The sequence below is a fragment of the Aptenodytes patagonicus genome, chromosome 9 (assembly GCF_965638725.1).
Source record: "Aptenodytes patagonicus chromosome 9, bAptPat1.pri.cur, whole genome shotgun sequence".
Lineage (NCBI taxonomy): Eukaryota > Metazoa > Chordata > Aves > Sphenisciformes > Spheniscidae > Aptenodytes > Aptenodytes patagonicus.
The window spans coordinates 16053094-16073680 of record NC_134957.1 but is presented as its reverse complement, the minus strand read 5'-3'; the positions used below and the strand labels follow the sequence as shown (position 1 = coordinate 16073680).

Here is a 20587-nt window from a genome sequence, read left to right as displayed (position 1 = left end):
AGGCAAACACGCATACCGAGTGCTGGTTGGGTTCTAAGCGTCTGGCTGTGAAGTGCCGGGTTTGTTACCGCTTAGTGACTGAATAAAAGAATGAGGAGAAGAGCGTTCAGCTCTTATCTGTCGGAGTGAGCAGGCAAGTTTGCGTGCCTTTGACGGCACTGCTCGGTTATTGATCCATAAAAGGTGTAATACGTCTCTATAACACCCTTTGCATGAAATAAAGATGTTGTCAGCTTCAGTTAACTGGCAATCTGTTATTAGTCCTTGCCAATGCCTAGGGGATTCCTGGGTTTAAATTGCCCTGGAGAAGGATCTCGGTTTGCTGTGGGCAGCAGTGGGAAAGCCCTGGGAAATGGGCTGTGCCAAGCGCCGCAGCCCCTACAGAAGGTTTTACCAGGTGATTCAGTGCTTCACCACTTTTCCTAACCTTCACACGGGCTGCGTGCACGCCTCTCCCTGGTGGGGGGTATTCCCCCAGGATGGCTGCAGCCCAGGACACGTTAGCGGTTGCTGTTTTATATCAGCCCCGTGAGGATGGAGGGCCCTGAGCACCTTTCACCCTCCCCCGGACCCGCTGGTGTGCCAGCTGGCTCTTTGGAGGCTGATTTTGGAAGTGGCACCCTCCCCTCGTCCTGTGGTGAGAGATGCCAAGGGGAGCTGTCACCAAATGTGGGGAGGTGTAAGTGGCTGGCAGGTCCAGTGAGCCCCCCAAAGCCAGGCGGGGGGGAGTCCGTTTTTTGGGGCACTCTCATTCCCTGCAGGGCCCGTGGCCCCGCCAGGGGGGGCATCTCCGTGCAGGCCCAGGAACCCTGTAGCCCTTCAGCAGAAGAGCGGGTCAGCTGCACGCACCCCCAGGGCTGCCCGCTCCCCCCTCACTCCGTATTTGGGCTCCTGTGTCAAGGTGAAGCACGGGGAGGATGCGCTAACAGCAGGGCTCGGCGTGCAGCAAATCAGCGCCCTTAACATTTACTTAATCACAGAGAGCAGAGGGAGCGGGGGGAGAGGGAAGGGGCGGCTCCTAGCATACCAATGCGAGTCTTGGTGCTGCCACCATATCCCTCCTGCCCGCTCGCCTTGCCCGACACAGAGACGGGGAACCGAAATGAAACATGGCAATGACGCGTTTCCCCCGGCCGGGTTTGTAGCACTTCTCATCCCGCCAGAGACGCGCCGCGGTTTTCCCCTTCCACCTTTTTTTAAACACAGTTTAAAATAGAAAGACAAGAATGAAGGAGCCCCAACGGTTCCTGAAAAATCCAGTACAGGCTGGGGAAAAAGCCATGCTGGGAAAGCCATGCTGCATGAAATTGCTGGAGTAGCAAGCTTGGGACAGTCGGCCACAGCAGTAATGAGCTTGTGGGGTCCCAGCAGGGACATGCTGGTGGTTCGGCAGCACCTGTGCAAGTGCTAGAGCTGGGCAGGTGTTTTTTCGGCGCTGTGGATGGTCTTGCATGGTCCTTACTTAGCTCCTTTGCACTGACAGACCACTTGATAACCCTGCAGCTTCATCTGGGCTGTCAGAGCATGAGAGCATCACCTGTCTCACAGTGCCAGTATTTTGCCAGCAATAAGGCCCAAGAGGCAAATATTTTGGGAAGGGAGTGGAGGGGTGTGCAGGGAGGCTGAAGGTGCCAAGCGCAGCCCTGCCACGCTGCTGTGCTGAGCAAGGGGCTCGTCCGCATGCCTCGCTCCGCGGATTTCACACGGTGGTAACTGGGCTCCACCTGCAATGGGGCATCGCCCACTGCCGGCCGTTCCTCTGGGCTCACAGGAGAAGCGTTGGCATCCTTCATCTCAATGAGAAACGCAGCCGTGAGCTGGGATGTGTATTACTTACACACACACCCCCAGCCGTAGCTTAACGCTGAGCGCTTTGCCAGGGGAGAGAAGCCCATAGCAACTTTCCAGCCGTAGACCCTGCATTTAAATCACCCTCAGGTTTGCTGAGTGTACATTTAAATAGACGGCAAACGAAATGAGATGTGATGTGTGAGTAAGTGAAACCGGAGCTGGAGGTGTTGCAGTACTTAGAGACCACTCTCGGTAGAAGTTTTTCACCGAAATGCTGATACCTGCTTTCTGATGGACTGGTGCCTTCCCATTGTTATTGTCCTTGTCAGTAAAGCTTTAAATTTATTCATGAAGCACGCTGGAGCTCAGGTGGCAATAGCTAAATCCATTTAGCAGTAGGAATAAGAGGAAAGCCATTTTAATGTTCTCTTGCAGTGCTGCAGTACTTAGCAAACCCAAAGGATATTAATTACTCAGCATGCTCTGAGATGTAAAAGCATGAATTTATCAAGACAAATACATTCAGAACTAGGGTAAGTCAACAGTAATTAACGCAATGCAAAAAAAGATGGAGAAAGGAAGGATTAGCTGGCCCTATCACAGAAGAACATGGCATAGCGCCGAGTTATCCCCGGGATATTATAAAGTGGCTGGAGTTGTGGTGAGGCATCTCTAACAAAAAAATCTGCCTGTGCCTGTCAGGGGTATCCCTGGGATGGGGGTTTGGTCCTGGTTTGCATTACCAAGGCAGAATGGTGCAGGCGGTCTCTGAAATGCTAAGTTGTGCTTGGCAGCCAGCAGCAGCATTTTCATACGAAGCCTTTGATGTTGGAAGGCGCTTGTGAAGAAGAGGTGCATAGGGCTTTTTTGTTTTTCACCGAATTTGTCTGCGCTGTCCCAATGTTTTCATGGTGTTTAGCAAACGTGTAATCGTGAGCACAGCCACAGATGAGTGGCAGCTCAAGAGATGAATTGGTAGGCTCCCCTTGACAAATTTAAGCATAGCATCCATTAGGGCAGACAAGTGGAAAATCCAGAGATGACTGCTCTGCAATTTAACAGTCACAGCATTTGGAGAAAGCTGATGTCTTCCTCATCACTGATGATGGGTCAGGTTCAGAAAAAAGCAGAAAGCCCTCTAAAAACTAAAGCAATTTGAGCAAACGAGTCTAGCCGCACTGTATTTAAAGGCAGTTTACTTTGTGCGGAGCGAGTACAACCAGTGCTGATTCTTTGTCTCCAGGTCATGGCGACAACCCAGATGACTTCAGCCTAGAAGATGCCCTGTATGACCTCAGCACCAAGCGACGTAAGTCACATTTATTTATTCTTTTAAAGAGGAGAAAACAAATAGATGTCAATAGATGCAATTTGTTCTTTGGGATCTGATGCCGGTGGGAGGGTGGTGGAGGATATGGGCTACCTCATCGTCTGCCCGGGGAGATGCAGTGTCCAGGCTTGCCAACAGGTGGGACTGGAGATAGTCCTGGAGAAGCTGGTTGCTGACCTTGTGCCCTTCGCTTTCTGATTCCCGTGAGCAAACCGCAGAGGCACACCAGTGCTTTGATGTAGCGACAGCACTGACCACATCTTTTTGGCTTCCTTGCCTGCGTTAGTAACACCTACCATCAAACATGCCCCTGTTTGCCTGGAAGATAATGCATTAACTGCCGGTGAGGGCAACCTGCTGAGCCCAGCCGGGCAGGGGCAGCGCCGGGTCCTTCCCTGGTCCCTCTGCAACACGGTGCTTGAGGAAAGCAAACGGCATGTTGGGTTGTTGCTTTGCTTCGCTTAATTTCAAGTGTAACCCGTCAGTTAAAAGAAACTCATTTCTGAAAGGGGTGCCTTGCTGCTGGCATGCTGATATTTAATATTTGGCTTTGAACTCTATAAGTTTTATGTAAGCTGGGGCTGGGCTGTGTCACTGAGGGGACAGCGGTGCCTGGCAGAGCTCAGCCTCAGGCCTGGCAGAAACAGCGGCAAGGTCAGGGGGCTGGTGAGGGGTTTGCACCACCCTGGGTGGAGGAAATTCAGTGGAGCAGCTCTCATTTTACACTCAAAAGAGATAACCTAACCACCAGCACAGTAGCTGATGGGAGGAGACTCGTCTCCCTTCCAGGGGCACGTCGCACGCCTCCACCCAGCGCCGAGGGCTGAGCCCAAGCCAGGTCTGCACCTGGACACGTTGGCAGCTCCCCTTCACTGTTCGGCCATGGAGGCGCAGCAGCGGAGTTGCACATGCCAGCGCCCAGGACCCCTCGCTGCCCATCCCTTCCCATGTGGTTCCTGGTGACCGTCCCCAGATGCAGCGCCCGGCTGGGCGGTAGCAGGGAGCGCTCTGCGAGCGATGCCGGCCCCTGTGATCACACAAAATACACCTACAAGTATAAGTGAAAGCTGTAACAGGCTTCAAAATCTCTTACTTTATATTCTAACAACACACAGACACTTGGTCTGTGTTACGTTGGAGTTTATGTGGAATAAAGAGTCAGGATGCTCCGTGCATCTCTCCTGCAGCGTGCCGGGTTCAGCAGGAGGGGGATAGGATAGACTATGTGGTATCAGACTTGGTCATGGGTCTCAGGGATCTCATCTAGGATTTTGCAAGCCCTTTAATACAGTATGTGGAGACACCTGGTTAGAAACGCCTAATGGCCATCTCATGCAGAGGGAAAGCAGCGTTTCCCCAGGCTGGAGTCCCAGCTGCGAGGGGGGGGGAAGAGGCAGTGCTGTCCCCACAGCCTCCCCTGGCTGCTGCATCCCGCTCTGGACTTCATCGCATCAGCCCCGGAATAAAAGCAAACAAAGGGTCTGGAGTCGGGTCACATCAAACCGTACTGGCACACTGGAAATGAAGCCCAGCAGAAGCACTCCGGTATTCAGAAGCGCAAATGGAAATTAATGGGAATAGAGCAGCCACAACTCTTGCTCATAATTTATTCATATACTTGGTAATGCTAGCCACTATTAATAGATAGTGGTTTACAGGGGGTGAAAAAAATAACCCCCCCTGAAGGCTGACTGTAGCTTGTTTTAGCCCAGGAGCGGCCAGGGGAGCTGGGATCTGAGCATCGGGGTGTCACCAAAATTCCTCCAGCTGACAGGGAACCTCCCGTTCATAATGCAGCACTGGAAATTATCTGTCATTTAACTAACCGACCGGGCAGGGGACAACAAAACATTGGCAGCATACTCTTGTTTTCCACGCTGTTCTGTACAGTATCTGTCCTTGCTCTGTTTCTTGCCGTCTCCGGGAGTCTTAATTCGGAGCAGTTTATTACAGCTCTCTGCTTTTCACTTGGCGGGATGCTGGCCTGCACCGGGGCAGCGTTCAGCCCCAGACACAGCTGTGCCCTGCAGAGCTCTGGGCTCAATCCTGCATGGGGCTGCAGCCACTCGCCCTTGCACACAGGCAGTCCTGCTCCCTGTGGCCACGCGCCGTGTGCGTGGGGATTTCGTGGCTCTGGGCTACGAGGTTACAAGTACAAACCAACGACGGTCAGCTGGAAAGCTCGTGGTGAAATCTTTGCCATTTATTCTCAAACCAGAAGTGACACATTTTCGGTGATGCCCATGACTAACATTTTCCTCCCTGTCTGTTTTGTCACAGCCACTCCCAAGGGCCCCAGAAAGCCGGCAGGTGGGACAGGTGAGACCTCCTTGCGTGCATATCATTTAAGCACAGGGCGGGGTTTGCTTCCCATGGGGGTTTGAACCGTGCGAGTCCCCCCGTGGGCTGCACGTGTGCGGCTGGGTGCTGCTGCCTTAGCGGAGGCTTTGGGATGCCTTGGCTTGCCCGTAAGAAAGCTGGTGCCAGTGTGCATATGTGTGCTCCTCCCGTACGGCCGAAGTAAATGCAATATTGATATTTCTGTCCATGCTGAAGGCGAGTGACAGTGGAGCATTTGTGGCCAAGGCTGAATTTCACACACTTTCCAGTATCCTAATGGATAAGACACAAATCACTGCTCAGCTACACAAGGGCTTTTGTTTCTGGCTGCGTGGCACCTACTAGCTTTCCTTCCAGGAGGGATCCCAGAGGATATATTCCTTCCTTTTTTTACTCCAAGATATCCCTGACCTTCACGGAAAGGCCCAGCCTGGTGACATTTCCCCATCCAGGGAAAAATGTCTCTCCGACTGTTTGCACCTGTCAGATGTGCTGGCTGGCTGGCTCTACAACATCTGCCCTGGTTGAGGAAGCTCCCTTAAATTCACCCGAGTTTCATCGCCAGCAGCTTCTCTGGCCAAAAATACCTACTTAAATATAGTGCGGTCACAAGAGCTGAGGGTTGCTCAACCCCGCCAGAGGAGCCTGAAATAAACAGCGGGGGAGCGCTCAGAAGTGAACCTGCTTGCCCCTGCATGAGGATCTTGGCACAAATTTAAGCAAATCCAACTGTCCGGCTCCTTGGCCACCATGGTCTTTGCTAGGAACAAGAAAAGCCAAGTGCCAAAAGCACGCGCAGGGCTTTGTCATTTGGATCGCAGCCCAAATGAGAGGCAGTTTGATCCAATAAACTCTCCCTGGGAAATGGATGCATGCCGAGGCCAAGGCTTCGTCTCAGCAAGTTTCTTCTTCCCCAGGGAGTGCTCTTTGGATGAGTGATGGCACCAGGGGCCTCCTGCGGCGGGTTCCTGTGCCCTGGCCCCATCTCCCATGCATGCTCCTCTCAGCCCAGGGTCACTCCTGGGCAGCTGTGCAGGGAGCAGAGCAGGTCCCAGCCACCGGATCAATCCCTGCAGCACCTTCTCATCTGCAGCCTCTGCCTCAGGAGATGCCGCAGGACACCAGCAGGTCTTCCCCCAAAACACATTATTTTGGGGTCACTCGGGCTGGGGGTGGGCAGCAAGCCACAGCTCGGATGGGGAGAGTTAAACGATGGCGAGGCTGATCTGAAGGCTCTGCAGTACGGTTGCGATTGAGTAGCAGAGCAGCTGGACGCCCTTTTCAGCTCCACGCTGACTCGGGTGCTGGTGGCCTCTGGCAATGGTGCAACGTCACTTGCACAGCACCCACAGAGCTGCGGTGCGGGGGATGCGTGCCGAAAGCCTCGCACCGTCCCCACAAACGATGGGGGTTTTAACGATCCCTTCTCTCCTGCAACAGGCTTTGATTTGGCTGATTACTTTGACACCCCTCTGGAGACTACCACCAAACCAGCCAAGCCGACTCCGAAGCCCTTCCCCAGACCGGGGAAGCCAGGTAGTGCGGAGCTCCCCCACACCTCGGGGAGGGTACATGTGTGCTCACCTTCAGGGCTCCAGATGGGGGAAAACGCTCCCTGAGGTAACCGGGAGCCATGCCCGCAGCCAGGAGGCTGAGATCAGGCGTTGACAGATGAGGTCTGGCAAGTTTTGCTGACCACCAACAGGTGACTTTAAAAGGTGACCACCTCCTCCTTCCCTGCTGTCATAGTGGAGCCGGCAGAGGAGATGCTCCAGGCTCTTGCTGACATGCCAGGAGGGTCAGCACCAGCATTTCACCACCCTCCCTCCCTTGCTGCCCACGTGCCCCCTGCATGAGCCGTATCGGGGGCTTCGCCAAGCGGCATTTGTAAAAGGTTTTAACTAGGATGGAGCTGTTCGCTGCTATTAGGTGGGAGATTTCATCGCCAAAGTAGCACATCCTTTATGTGTATTGTTTCGGCAGCACCTGGTCCTGCTCCTGCTCCTGTGGGCTGTGGGTAGCTGGCGGGGGTGGTGGTGGTGCGGGGCTGCCCTCACAGTGGCAGAGTGCCCGTGAGCGGACGGTGGCGTGTGTCCCACCGGCAGCGTGTTTGGGAGGGAGCAGCCCTGCTTGTCCCCTTCTCAAATGCAAGCCCCGCTGACACATGCCCTGGCGCAGGGGATCCCTACGAAGGTGCCCACCACCGACAGGGAGGGCTTGAGCATCCCCAGGGCACTGACGGTCAGGGGGTGCCCCCGGTGTCAGGGGCAGCTGAAGCTGTGGAGAGACCAGAGCACCGAACCATGCCAGTGCAGCCCCAGTCTCCCTGCGGGGAGGGTGTTCCCCTCCCAGCGCTCATCCGAATGCATGTTTGAGATGGTAACATCATTTTCGTCTCTTTTTTTTCCCCTCCCTTCAGACAACAGCTTTTGGGATGTCATCCGCACCACCAAGCAGCCAAAAACTACAAGGGCCCCTCCCAAGCATAACCCAGGTAAGCGTGAGCTCCCCAGCCCCCCGCAGCTTCACCCCAGCTCTGCTGCCAGCGCAGGCAGAGCCTTCGGGATGGCAGCGCTGCCCCTCGCCCCGGTATTTCCAGCCTCTAGTTTGTTTGTTCACATGAGACATCTAGGAAAAAAAAAATAAAATAGAAAACCACATGGCGGACAGGGTATCTCGGCATTACCCTGCACTTCCCCGGGGGTCTCGTTGGCTCCTGGACCATTTTGCCTTCCTCTGCCTGTTTTAAGGCTGTGGGCTTGCTGTCCTCCCCGGCACAGTGCGGTGCAGCACAGCACCACACAGCAGAGCACAGCAGAGCAGAGCAGAGCACAGCACAGCCGCTCTGGGCTCCACTGGCACACCCGGCACACAGGCTCAGGGCACCCTGTCAGCCGGGTGCTTTGCTGCCTGTTCGGACAGAGTTTTGGCAATAGGTGCTCCCAGGCTTAAAAAAATAAATAATCAATTTTAGATCAGAATAAACTAAGGTGCGAGCTGGTGGGAGGGCTGAGGAGCTCAGGTTGGCTCCGTGCCACGGTTTTAGCTGCCGTTTAGCGAAGGCAATAGCTGCTCTGTCAGAGCCGGGCTGCTCAGGGTACCAGCTGGGCGGTTCACGGAGGAAAATAACACCAAGCAATCAAGTTGCAGGCTGCTCCAGCCGGCATGCCAGCGCGGCACAGCCGCCTCCTTCCCCTCCCAGGCGTCACCCCCGGCACTGCGGCTCGCTGGGCCCTTGGGAGCACCAGTTTGGCTCTGACCTTTTCTACCCGGCTTGATTTATCCAATTGCCTGGCACTTGAGCCACGGCACGAGACTGTTTCTGTGGGAAGAACACGACATTTCTCACCACAGTGGCGCAGGAGCACGAAACGGGATGGGTTTAGAAGATGCCACAATGCTGCATAGCGAAACCGGGAGATGTTTGTGTCGGGGGCTTCATCTCTTTCACTGGCACTTTTCCCTGGCAAAGCTGAGCATTTCCTTGATTAATTAATTAATTGCGGAGTTCCCCAGCCTGTGGCCAGCACTGCTAATGCCTGTGTTGTTTTCTAGCAAAGAATCCTATGGATTTTGACTTGGCTGATGCCCTTGATGATAAGAACGATGGGAAAGATGGTGGGAGGCCGGACATAAGGCCAGGTGAAGGTACGTGGACTTCCACTCTCCATCCTACCTGCCACCAGCTGCGCTGTCCCCTGGGACCTGTGGGAGATCCTCCCCGGCCCCTCCCGGGCACAGGGTCTCACTGCCAGACACCATCCCAGCTAAGTGACGGGGTAAGGAGAAACAAAGGCGCTGCCTTGTCCGAGGCTCCTGCCTGCAGCCAGCACCACGCTGCCCTTGCCCTGCTCGCGCAGAGGAGGGGGATGTTTCCGCAGGCGAGGGAAGGAGCCCCCGCCTCGGCAGTCCTTGGCAGAGAGGGGCTCTGCCTAACGACCTGTTGCCTGTCTGCAGGTTTCTTTCCCAGGGTCTCTTCTGACCCATTAAATTGTGGTGATTGTGTTAAGTTCCCCCTCGTCCTTGTACCTGACAGCTATTTAACCGAGGGCATGTGCTGTTGGGGTTCGCGGTCATTGCCAAGACATAAATCTAGAGCAGGCTTAAGTCCTGGCATAACATACGCTATGGGCTGGGAGATTTTTTTTCCATCTCTAAAATACTCTGGTGAATGAATCATTTGTCTGCCAGGATTGTTCCCTTGAGCACTTGAGCTAGAAAACAGACTTTGCACGGCTAGTTTATTGATGTCGGGATGGCTGTATACCCTGCTCACACGTGTAATTAATAGTCAGATATTTTATTAGATTGTATTAACTAGGTGACTTGTCTGCACTTTGATATTCTGGGCTTGTTGAGGTTTCAGACTCCTGCAGGAAAGGTTGAGGCGTTGAACTGCTGGAATGTGGCACCGCTCACAAACCAGCACACTCATTCCCCCGGCATTGCTGCACCCTGGACTGCCAGGGACCTCTCCCGGTTCTGGCATAGTCAGGGTCTTTTTTCTTTTTACACTCATTACTAAGCCCATAAATCTGTTTTTTGTGGTAAGCTGGTGAATAAGGCAGTCTCTTCCAGGCTGTTAAGGCAAAGATAACCCTTCCCAAGGCACACAATCAGAGAAGGAGCCTTTTGCTGGCTCGGCGTTGGGTCTCTTCTCCCATCACATGCCTTGCTGTGCCCCGAGGCTCCCTCTGGGACTGGAGCCGAGGGATTCAACAGCTCCGCTCATTCAGCTGCTGATTCCCAGACCGTGTTTCTCTGCACCTACCCTGCACGAATTAAACATTCCTACTACAACTGTGTCCGAAATAACTTTTTCACCTGTACCGAGCCGTGCCGGTGCTCAGTTCTTCCTGCTGCTCTGTCCCTCCGGGAAGGAGGAGAGTCAGCTCCCTGCCTGCAGGACCCTGGGCCAGGCTGGCACTGCCAGGGGCTCGCCAGAGGCAGGACAAGGGCACGCTGGTCTCCAGCAGCACAGCCACTGCACACACAAACCGCTTCTTCCTCCCTCCTCCTCTGCCAGCTGAGACTGAGCAGCCAAAATGTTTCATGAACTCATAAATATGTCAGTCATTTTGGTTAAAAAATAATAATATAGTAGTATTTAAACTTTGATTCAGGGGTATTTCTTTCAAGCTAGACTTAAAGTCAATTATTACCTCTTTTATGAGCTTAAAATAATTTGGGGTTAAACTTTTTGTTAACATTTGGTAATTGTGAGAGAAGCAGAATTGCTTATTAACCAGTCCCTGTTCTCACTGGGGATGGAGTAGCTGGCTGACTGGGAGCCACTGGTTTAAATGGGCGTGCAAACCCCTGCTCTGGGCCCTGCTGCACAGAAAGCCCCACACGGCTCTTCAAAATAGATGGAGAGTTTTAGAGAAAATACTTGAATGAATAAAGCAACCTCTGTCTGCCCGGCAAAGAAACGTTTCCCCAGGAGCAGGGGTTTGCAGGACGCCAGTCCGACCCTGGGTGCGTGATGCTCACAGATGACCCCCGCCCAGAATCCCCCAAAAGTCCCATTTCCAGGCCCTGCCCATCCAAAGGCACTCGTTTTTTGGGATCCCTCTCATCCCCAGCAAGCGATGCACTATTTTTTCTTCCCGTTATGTTATTTTCTAGGCAGCTCTGGCTGCATTTGCCCTCCCAGGAAGGTGGCTTTGGTGTTTTGCTGGGTGAATTTGGCTTTTGCAGGTTGAGAGGGCGAGCTCCACCACTGCCACAGAGCACACGTGAAACGCGTGCCAGGTCTCCACGGGGAAGCCTGTGGCCACTACCTCCCGATGGGGCCGCGTCTCCCCTTGGGCGCCAACCACCATTTGTTCTTGTTATTTTTAAAGCAATTTCAGACGACGACCTGGCCAGCATCGTGGATGGCGGTTACAGCCCGGATAAGAAGAAAGGTAAGCAGTGACCTACGCACGTTCATTTGCTTTAGCAGTTGCGTCTCAGGCAATAACCGCTGTATTAGCCAACCTCCTAGAAACTGCCCTGTGCAGAGCAGAGCTCACCTTCTCGACAGGGGCGTGTGTGCAGGGAAAGGGGATGTCTCAGGGGAACACATAGTTTTTGGCCTCCACAGTCACACCTTGTGCCAGCGGTTGGAGCTGCTTATTTTTGGTCGCATGGAGGCTCTGCAGCTCCAGCTGCCACCAGGGCAGATGGGACCCGCATCTCACCTACCACTTCAAAAGCAGACGCCCGCCCCTGTGCCGTGAGAGGGCACAAGCCTTCGTTTGCCTTCCACCATGCGACCACCGATGGTTGAAACAAGGAGGAAAACCAGCAACAGTGGGATAAGCCTGCGCATTTGCAAGGATCCACAGCGTTAAATATTAACAGCAGTTGAGTAAAGAGATGAACACCACAAGCCCAATCAACATTTAATGAATCCCTGTGCCGAGGACAAACCACATCAGAGGCATTAATACAATGCTGACCTGCTTCCATAAATTCAGGATGCAAGTGACTCGGTAAGGACTGCAGCTTCCAGCAGGAGCAGCTTCTCCTCCCAGCCCAGTTTCTGCAGGGAAGGTGATGTTAAAATAGACTTCAAGCCAAGTGAAGATTCCCTGACATGGAGCTTAGCCAGTCATGTCCCTGTGATGGCACAAGTATGCTGTGTGACTATCTGACAACGTTTCATTTATCCGCTCTTTACACCGAGAGCAGTGCGGGGCAGAGGTGAGGTTAACTGTTTTGCAGGCAGAGGTGTCCCCACAGAGGCTCTCCCCCAAGCTCCCCCCAAGCACGCACGGTGGGAGAGAGGAGCAGCTTCAGACCCCTCTGAGAAGCAACGACGAGCCACCCCAGGCAGCCAGGCGGAGGTGTGGGGCAGCAGAGACACTGCGCCCCACGGGGACATACGCTCACCCCCAGCCCAGGGATGCCCCTGGGGCTGCGCTGCCGCCCTTCCCCTGCATGCCTGCTCCCTCCCGGGCTGCCTGGTACGGCAGTGGGGGGAGCAGAGGGGCGCAGGGCCGCTGATGGGCTTGTGTCTCTTGCAGGTGCCGGGGGCAGCACTGACAGTGACTACGGCGGAGGTAGGTACCGCCGGGGCTGCAAGGTCGGCAGTGGGATAGTGGGATAGTGGGATGGGATGGGTGGTGTGTATGCCCCCCCGCCGTACAGCATCCTGCTCTCTCTGGGCCCACAGGCAGAGTGGCAGAGACAGGGACGATCGCCGGTATCGCCAGCGCCCTGGCCATGGCGCTCATCGGGGCCGTCTCCAGCTACATCTCCTACCAGCAGAAGAAGTTCTGCTTCAGCATCCAGCGTAAGTCCCCCCCAACCGCCGCAGGGGCACAGAGCAAGCACCCCCCCTCTTTGCTCCCTGAACCCTGCTGCCATTTTCCAGCCTGGAGACAGGAGAGGGTGACCCCGAGCTGGCAGAGCAGAGCCCTTCCCTCCCCTCAGCCCCCTCACCCTGTCAGGCGTTGCACAGGCAGGGACCCACCAGCAACGACAGCCCCAGGACCCGCTGCCGTCCTGGAGGATGCACACAGCCCCTCACACGCACCCACTGACAGTCACAGCCAAAAACCAAAACGGGGACACTAAACAGGGTAAATATGGAAAAAACCACCACACCCCCAAACAAGCAAACCAACCAAAAAAACCCCAACATCTCAGCAAAAGGTAAAAACTCACCAGGCAGCAGCGAGGGAAGCACAGCGAGCATCTGCAACCACGACTGTGTCGCGCCACCACCCCACCCTCCCACAGGCGTGCAGCAATCACTGCAATTAAGTGCAAATTAAGCAGCAAAGCTTCCTATTCCCAGAAAGTGCCTTTTGCACAAGCTGCCCCATAAAGTTGCTCGGTGTAAGCATTGCAGGAGGTGTCCCGACAGCCTCACCCCACAGCACCGGCCTGGCCATGGTGGGCTCCTGCAGCCTGTTATGGGGTGGTTGCAAACAGATGGAAAAAGCTCTGTTTAAATTAATCAAATGAAATCTCCTGCGAGACTCCTTTGCTTTGGGGGAAGGGTGTTCGGGGTTGGAAATTTGTGCTGGAATCGTGCTATTTTCCCAGTTGTGCCTGAAACAAACAGGAGCATTTTGGTAAATTAGATCAGCAGGAAAAGTCAAGTGAATGCAATGGAATGAAACACCCTTGTATATTCCTCCCACTTAAATGATATTTTGGCAAGAATAAATAATTTAAAAAAAAAAGAGTAAAGGCTTTGATGAGGGGGAAGCTGAGAGACACAAAGCCCCAGAAAGGCGGCAGGAAATTAAAGTTAATTATAAAGGAGGATTAATTTAAGCCATCAGACATGGCATGCTGGGCTAATGTCAGGCCTTAGATGCATTGCAATGCATGACAGAAATCTAAGAGCCGTCAGCCACTGCAAAAGTGGCTTTTTATTGAAAAACATAAATTGCATTTGGTGTTATCCCAGCAAAACACATGTCTTGGGGGAGGCAGCGGTGGTGTGTAATGACCACTTGCTTGAAGCGTGGAGGAACAGGCTCGGCTTTTTTCCTCGCCCAGCTGTCCTTCTGTGGTGGCAAGGCTGCGCCTCCATTTCTTGGGTTTGAGCCTTTTCTGATGAGCATTTGCTGATGCCTCTAAAGGCTGTGTACAACGCGGCCTAATATTCTTTACCCCACTTTGTTTTCTTAAACCGCATCTCCCGCTGGCTAGCTGTGCCCTGGGCTATGGCTCAGCCTCTCGGTGTCCCTCTGCCCTGAGCCGCTTGCTGCGCCCAGGCAGGACGGGGGCTGTCAGTGCTGCTCCGGCAGCTCCTCTCCTGCCTCCATGGCTTGGCCAGCCACAGGCTGCAGTGTCTGTGCTGGCATGGGGTTTTATGGGGCTTTTTTAGCCAGTTGCAGAAACTTTCCTTCTCTCACACACCTTGGAGGCTGCGTTGCCCCATTGCTGCCTGAGGGCTCCCATCGCACTGCTTTGCCTCGGCCCCGGCACCGTTCCCTGCCTCCCTCCTTCCCTGTGAGGTACGAATTAGCCCCATCAACACCTGATGGTGAGACATAGCAGGTCCCTGCCACACTTTGCGCTACATTTAAATGCATATAAAGTTTAGATGCCTAAAAGTTGCGTGTTGCATGGCCGCAGCGTGGCTTGCCTCAGCCTTCCTTTGCAAACCAGCACGGCCCCCTCCCCTTCTCTGGTCCCTCCCTAACGGGACATGGCAGTTAGCACAGCACTCCCGTCTCTGCCTCTCTCCAAAGAGGTCCTTCAGAGGAGCTGTAGAGGACCATCACAGCCCTGCTCTAAACTGCTTCTTGCAGCTCTGCGTAACTGAACTTTTAAGGAGAACAATACCATCTATCTACGCGTAGAAGCAGCCCCGCTGCACAGCAGTCCCGTCCAGAAGACTTACCTACTCCATGCACTTCTCCTAGTTGAGTGCCTTAGCACAGGCCTTGCTGCCTCGCATGATGAAGATGAAGCAAAAGGCTCAGAAAAAAGGGCTGCTGCTCGAAGCTGTGCCTTCTAGGCAAGCCTCTGTGGTGACTTTAAAATCTAGCAACGCTTTCTCAGTACTGTTTATGGTTTGCTGATGTTTCTATACTGCTGTTAATGCAGAGGAGATTGCAAAAAGGCATCTTAGTTTTCACAGCAGATAGGCCCATTACCAGAGTTTTTAAGGCATCAAAGCAAATAATTTTTACTTTCTACCTTCCCATCTCACTGTCTTTTTTGTTACTTCTCAGAGGGACTTAACGCGGAATATGTGAAAGGAGAAAACATGGAAGCTGTCGTAAGCGAGGAACCCCAAGGTGAGAACCTTGCATTCCTTACCCTATCTGCATCTGGCCACAAAAGCAGCTTTACCGAGGGACTTCCTTAAAGTCCCTCATGCTGTACTGAGCTGCCGTGTCTCTTTGAGGAAGACACCACTTAGGTGATGCTGCAGCTTTTTGGGAAACACCCACCACAGTATTTTTCCCCCTTTATTGCACACAAAGGAAAGCCATGGCAAGAGACCAAGGAGCTCATGCTGCACATGGTGGCAGTTAATATTTTGCTTTCACGTTTTTAGCCATCGAGAGTGTCTTATACAAGAAAAGCATGATCCTTCTTTCAGTGACAGATAATCAAGGCTGCTGCAAAGACTTTTCCAATGTCACATACAACCAACCAGTACTGGGCACCCACTGCTTGCGCTCTGGTTCCATCGTGTGCTATTGTACTCACGATTTTTTTTTTCTTTCTCCCTAGTTAAATATTCAGTACTGGAAACACAGTCAGCAGAACCACCAAAACAACACAGTGCGAAGATGTAAAGCTTGACCTGGGGCTAGAAAAGAATCACTCAGCAGCAAATGGAGATCTTACATGCTTGTAATTTAGCTTTTTATTTAATTTGACTCCAAAGCTATTTAATGTGTACTTAGGCTTGAACTGGCTTCTTATTGCTCTAGGCTTTAGGGTTAGAGTGGTAGTATGTGTTCATTTTTTGTAAAGAGATATATGCTTACATCGAGGTAATACTGTAGGTTTGATGTCCAGTTGTATGCAAACCAACAGAAGGTGCTTCAGTAGCAGTCAATTTTCAATTAAGGGACAAGGTCTTTTTCAAGGAGCAGAAGAACTTACAGGTATGAGGACAGCAAAGTGCCTGTAAGTAGCAATCCAAAGCAAACCATTCAACGCCCTTTGTAAAGCACCTCCAGCCAACTTCTGCCATCAGCTATGGGCCTGTCACTTCCAACGGTGGTGGTGAAAACTGCACATTTCCTGAGGGTAGACTGCGGTCCTTAGCATAGCTACACCTAAAAATAAAGTGCCTATGGGTAGGTCCCCAGGTGGGGCCTCGGGCTGAGGCAGGTGACTCCCTGCTCCGAAGCCAGGAGTTGAGGATGCTTCACCACCACACAGCGCTGCGCTTCTAACCGCATAAAAGGACCTGCTTTTCACACCGAGTCATAAATACAGGTAATAGCAGCGTGTGCAATGTTCACTTTTAGCAAATACCATTTGAATGCTTGACTATGCTAGAGATCAGAATGGAGCTGAAGCTGCCAAGCGATACAGTTTGTCTGTGTGACATGAGATACCTACATTGTCACTGAAACGAAAACTGTGTGTTTGGATGCTTCCAAGGACAGGTTCAGATCTCATTCACACTAGAACAAATTACAGATTTAACCCAACAGAAAATAAACAAAGTAGGTATCCCTTAAGACCTGTAACGCTCACTGCCACAAGAGAAGTCAAGCTTAGCAAGATGCAGTCCCCGCACCTTCTCCTCCAGTCATTAACGCAACTGTTGAGAGCACTCCCTGGCACCAGAAAAAGGAGATACAGCTTCATCCTTTGTGTCACCGACTAACCTTTAAAAAGGTTAATCTCCTGAGAGATTAACTGAATCTCCTGAGAGGATGGGTCCTCCATCACCATCCTGCATGGGGTTCCTGCAGCTTTCTGGGAAGCTTCGGGCTGCGAGTGGTGCTCAGAAGGACACTGGGCTACCACCACGACAGCACCCTGATCCCACGCGGGTGCTCATGCAACCGTCTTCAATGTTGTACCAGTGCCAACACCTGACCTTCACTATGTTGCAAGAATTTGTGTTTATATTTCTAATCCCTCCCCAACCCTTTTTTATGGCTACTAAAATGTGAATACTACCACTTTCTGATACATTTATTCAAATGAATGATGGCTTAAAACGCATGCTCTCAAGTGAAGGAAAATTCACATTACATGGTATAAGAGACACTCACTATTTATATATAAACCTGAAATGTGTGCATTTTGTACTGTTTCGCAAATCCCATATTTTGTGAATGTATATTAAAAAAAAGCCTTTTCAGTTTGATGTACAAATTCACAGCTTTCAGGTAGGCATGACTTAGAGAAGGCCTTGCCAGGAGGCGAATCAGCCTAGGAGCATTGCTGCCTAACAGCTCCATTTGAAAGGAAATTGCCTAGTAACATGGTTAAGTGTTTTGCAATAGCTGCACAATTCTTTATGCTCTTTTTAACACTTGCATTTTTAAAGCCTTACACTAGCTCTAGCAGAACAGCTACAGTGTTTTATAAGGGAGACAAGTTCTAGGGATATACGGTGCCTCACGTGTATTCAGAACACTTAGGCTACACTACTGCTACGAACTACTGCTGCTTTGTTTTATGAATGTGTTTGGGTTAGAAAATAAAAATATTTATTTATTGGCTCTCAGAGAGTGGAAGCAGAGGAAGTAGAGATGGGATGCACTCTGTGTTTGCTTACTCCCAGAGGCGGCTTTTCATGGAGGAAGCGTGGTCTGCAGGATTCGGATCATCACGTGCAGCAGCTCAGACGCCGATGCAGCCACGCAGCTGAGTTTGTGTACCTCCATTCCCAAACACCGTCGCCTGTTTTTCTTACTTAGCCAAACACATTTGAAAGCTGTAGCATGAAAAATGTTTTTAGAAAGTTCTTTAGATGAAGTGTTACGACACGGCATTGATGGTAACGAGGAGCCGTTTTCCTAGCTTAGATCAAGTGACCGTAATTCCCTTTCTCCTTTTGCTGATGACCATGTTTTCTGTAGATGCAGATCATCGGGTTTATTGCATTTCTGTCACCGTGCGCTCCCTGTTTGTCTAGTGGACAGTGCAATGGAGTGTCCAGCACTGCCTAAAGAATATAGCGCCTACCCCTCCTTTGGGAAACTCTTACACTAGAACATATGAGAAACACATGTCTAATTCATGAATACTGCAGTTTAAAAAAAAAAAGGGCAAAAAAAGCTGTTTCACTGAAAAAAAACCCCAGTTTTTAGAACTCACAAGTTGCTCCTTTCCCCAAGGCCCTTTCTATGACTTTGGTGAATACTTATGCCTTAGTGTAATTTGTAGGTATGTGGAAAACCGTAAATGCACAGTGAAAGGGAGCACTTCTTCAAAAATTTACAGTAACAGAATTCAAGATCTCTTCCTGTAGGATTTCACATAGGAAAATATTGACAAATACCATAGTAAAGAAATTAAACTTGGTCTTCTCTTCAGAACTGGACAAGAGTCAAAGTCTTAATGTGCGAAATACCTGTAAAGGCTCAAATTACTTTTTTATTGCAGTCTGTCTCCTTCTCCATCTGAACTCTCAGACCAGTCTCTGAGAAATAGGGAGTTTATACATCATCTATATTTTAGGCATTATAGCAACTGAGAGGATTCCTGTGTATTTTCCTAGTAGCGATCCAAGTTCTGAAACAACTGACCCAGCTCTGACCTCTCTAACTACTTTCATTTAATTAGTATCTATTCTCTTTAAATCTGGATACGGAATTTTTAAAAATCCTGCACTTCGGTGCTGCATACTGGTACGAACTTTCTCATCCTTTATAAAAAAAGGCCATAAAGCACTGGAAAAATGGGATTTTTTTTTTTATGAGTCCAAAAACTGTATCTACAGCTGCCCTGAAAGTTTACATACTACGTGTGCTGCGAGTCCTTTTTCTTTTCACACCTCACTTCTTCAGCTTAACTAAAGCTATTTTTAATAAAATGATTCAGAAAAGGTTTCTCAATTACAGAGAAAACAGAATTGAAATAATTGAACTAGCGCTTTTCATGTTGTTTATTCTACCAATTACTTTCATTTTCCTTTGGTAATACTGTAGTAGTTCCTTCATTTGAGATTTGGCAATACTGCAGTAGTTTCTTCGGTTTAGATTCTTCAGCTGAGAATACTCTGACATGAATTTCAGATATTTTGGCACTATAAATTCAGTTATTTTCATGCAACCCCACTAAGGAACTCTCACAAGTGCTATACTGTCATTCTTACCTACTCATTTGTTGTGATAAAAATGGAATTAGTCCATAATACCATTTCAAATTCTGAAAAAGTAAGACGAGTTGACAGGCTAAGGCTTTAAAAATTTGCTTCTGCAACAAAGGAGGTTCAGGAACAAATGAAGTTCAGAAACAATGGCATTGTGAAATTAGAGAATCCTTTCTTTTGAATGAAGTCCTTACTTAAAAGCAAGGCATATTGTTTGCTGATGCAGAAGCGATCTGTACCAAATGAAGGTTGAATGTTACGCTGTGAAAAGATAAGATTCATTTTGCTAACGTGCATGTAAGGATCATGGGGGTAAAAATCAGAATTTGACTACCATTGGAAAACACCAAATAAAACAAGTTGACTACTAAGACATTTCAGACAATTTTTTGTGGGTTTTTTCATGTTGGAAGTAAACTGCAAATGGTGGGCTACATCCTTATTGTACATAACCTCTTCTGTAACTACACTAAAGTCTTTATTTAAAAAAAAACAAATTAGACTTTGTGAGAAAACAAGTATCATTATGAAAACTTTAATTTAATGGTAAAAATGAAGTATTTGCGCACACACACGCTCTCCTCAGGTCACCCAGCAACTCAACTCTAGGTAGTGCCCTGTGTCCCTGGCTGCACTCGGCACCGCTGGTTTTTGGTCCTTTTCGCTGCCCTAGGTTTCCTGCAGTTTTCTTTGGAATTTCACATCCAGTAGATGAATCTCCCATGCAGTGCAAACTAAGCTTTTGACCTTTGTATAATGATGCAGTGTTTAGTCTCACAGCCAAAAAGGGTGGTTTATATTTCAAACTAGCTAATTCTGACTCATACTTCTTGTAGAAATAAAATTCTTTCTTCCCAACTGCGCAAGACCTGGCAGTAAAAAGATCTCTAATATGATACCCGCTTAGTTCAGCAGATGTGATCTCTCAGCAAACAGACATTCCTTTTTGCTTTTTAACATAAATGCTTCATGTGGGGAATACTCTAAACTGCCCATTTTACTTTGTCCTCTGCTGTGGGGCTCAATGAATGGGAGTTGTTGATCCTTTATTTCCAGCTTTTAGAGAACCAGCCATTCTTGGTGTTACTACATACAGCATATGAATTAGTACAGCTTTTCTCGGAAAATAAGAGAAAAATCAAACACTTCTTGTTTAAAGCTTTAACTCCTTGAGAGGAAGGCTGCCTGTGCAGGGAACAAAACCAGGCAGATAGGAGTGTTTACCAGCTTTAAAAGCCTTCTTCCATTTTAATGAAACAACAAAAAAATTTTATCTACAAAGGAGGAAAAAGTGTAATTCAGCTCTGAAACAGGACTAAAATGGCAACGTGTCTGATGCTGATGATTCACTTAACATTACAACCAAAAAATGTTTC

General features: G+C 50.3%; 1 protein-coding gene across 1 annotated transcript in view; it reads left to right on the top strand.

The window, feature by feature from the left end:
• Positions 1–19582, top strand: part of CD99L2 (CD99 molecule like 2) — a 34206-nt gene extending 14624 nt beyond the window's left edge. Inside the window, exons 2-11 of the mRNA XM_076347240.1 lie at positions 3035–3100; positions 5402–5440; positions 6902–6997; positions 7881–7955; positions 9017–9109; positions 11308–11370; positions 12475–12510; positions 12624–12743; positions 15148–15213; positions 15656–19582. Of these exons, the coding sequence (XP_076203355.1) occupies positions 3035–3100; positions 5402–5440; positions 6902–6997; positions 7881–7955; positions 9017–9109; positions 11308–11370; positions 12475–12510; positions 12624–12743; positions 15148–15213; positions 15656–15720 (719 nt within the window). The 3' untranslated portion in view covers positions 15721–19582. The remainder of the gene's footprint in view (positions 1–3034; positions 3101–5401; positions 5441–6901; positions 6998–7880; positions 7956–9016; positions 9110–11307; positions 11371–12474; positions 12511–12623; positions 12744–15147; positions 15214–15655) is intronic.
• Positions 19583–20587: the final 1005 nt, after the last annotated feature.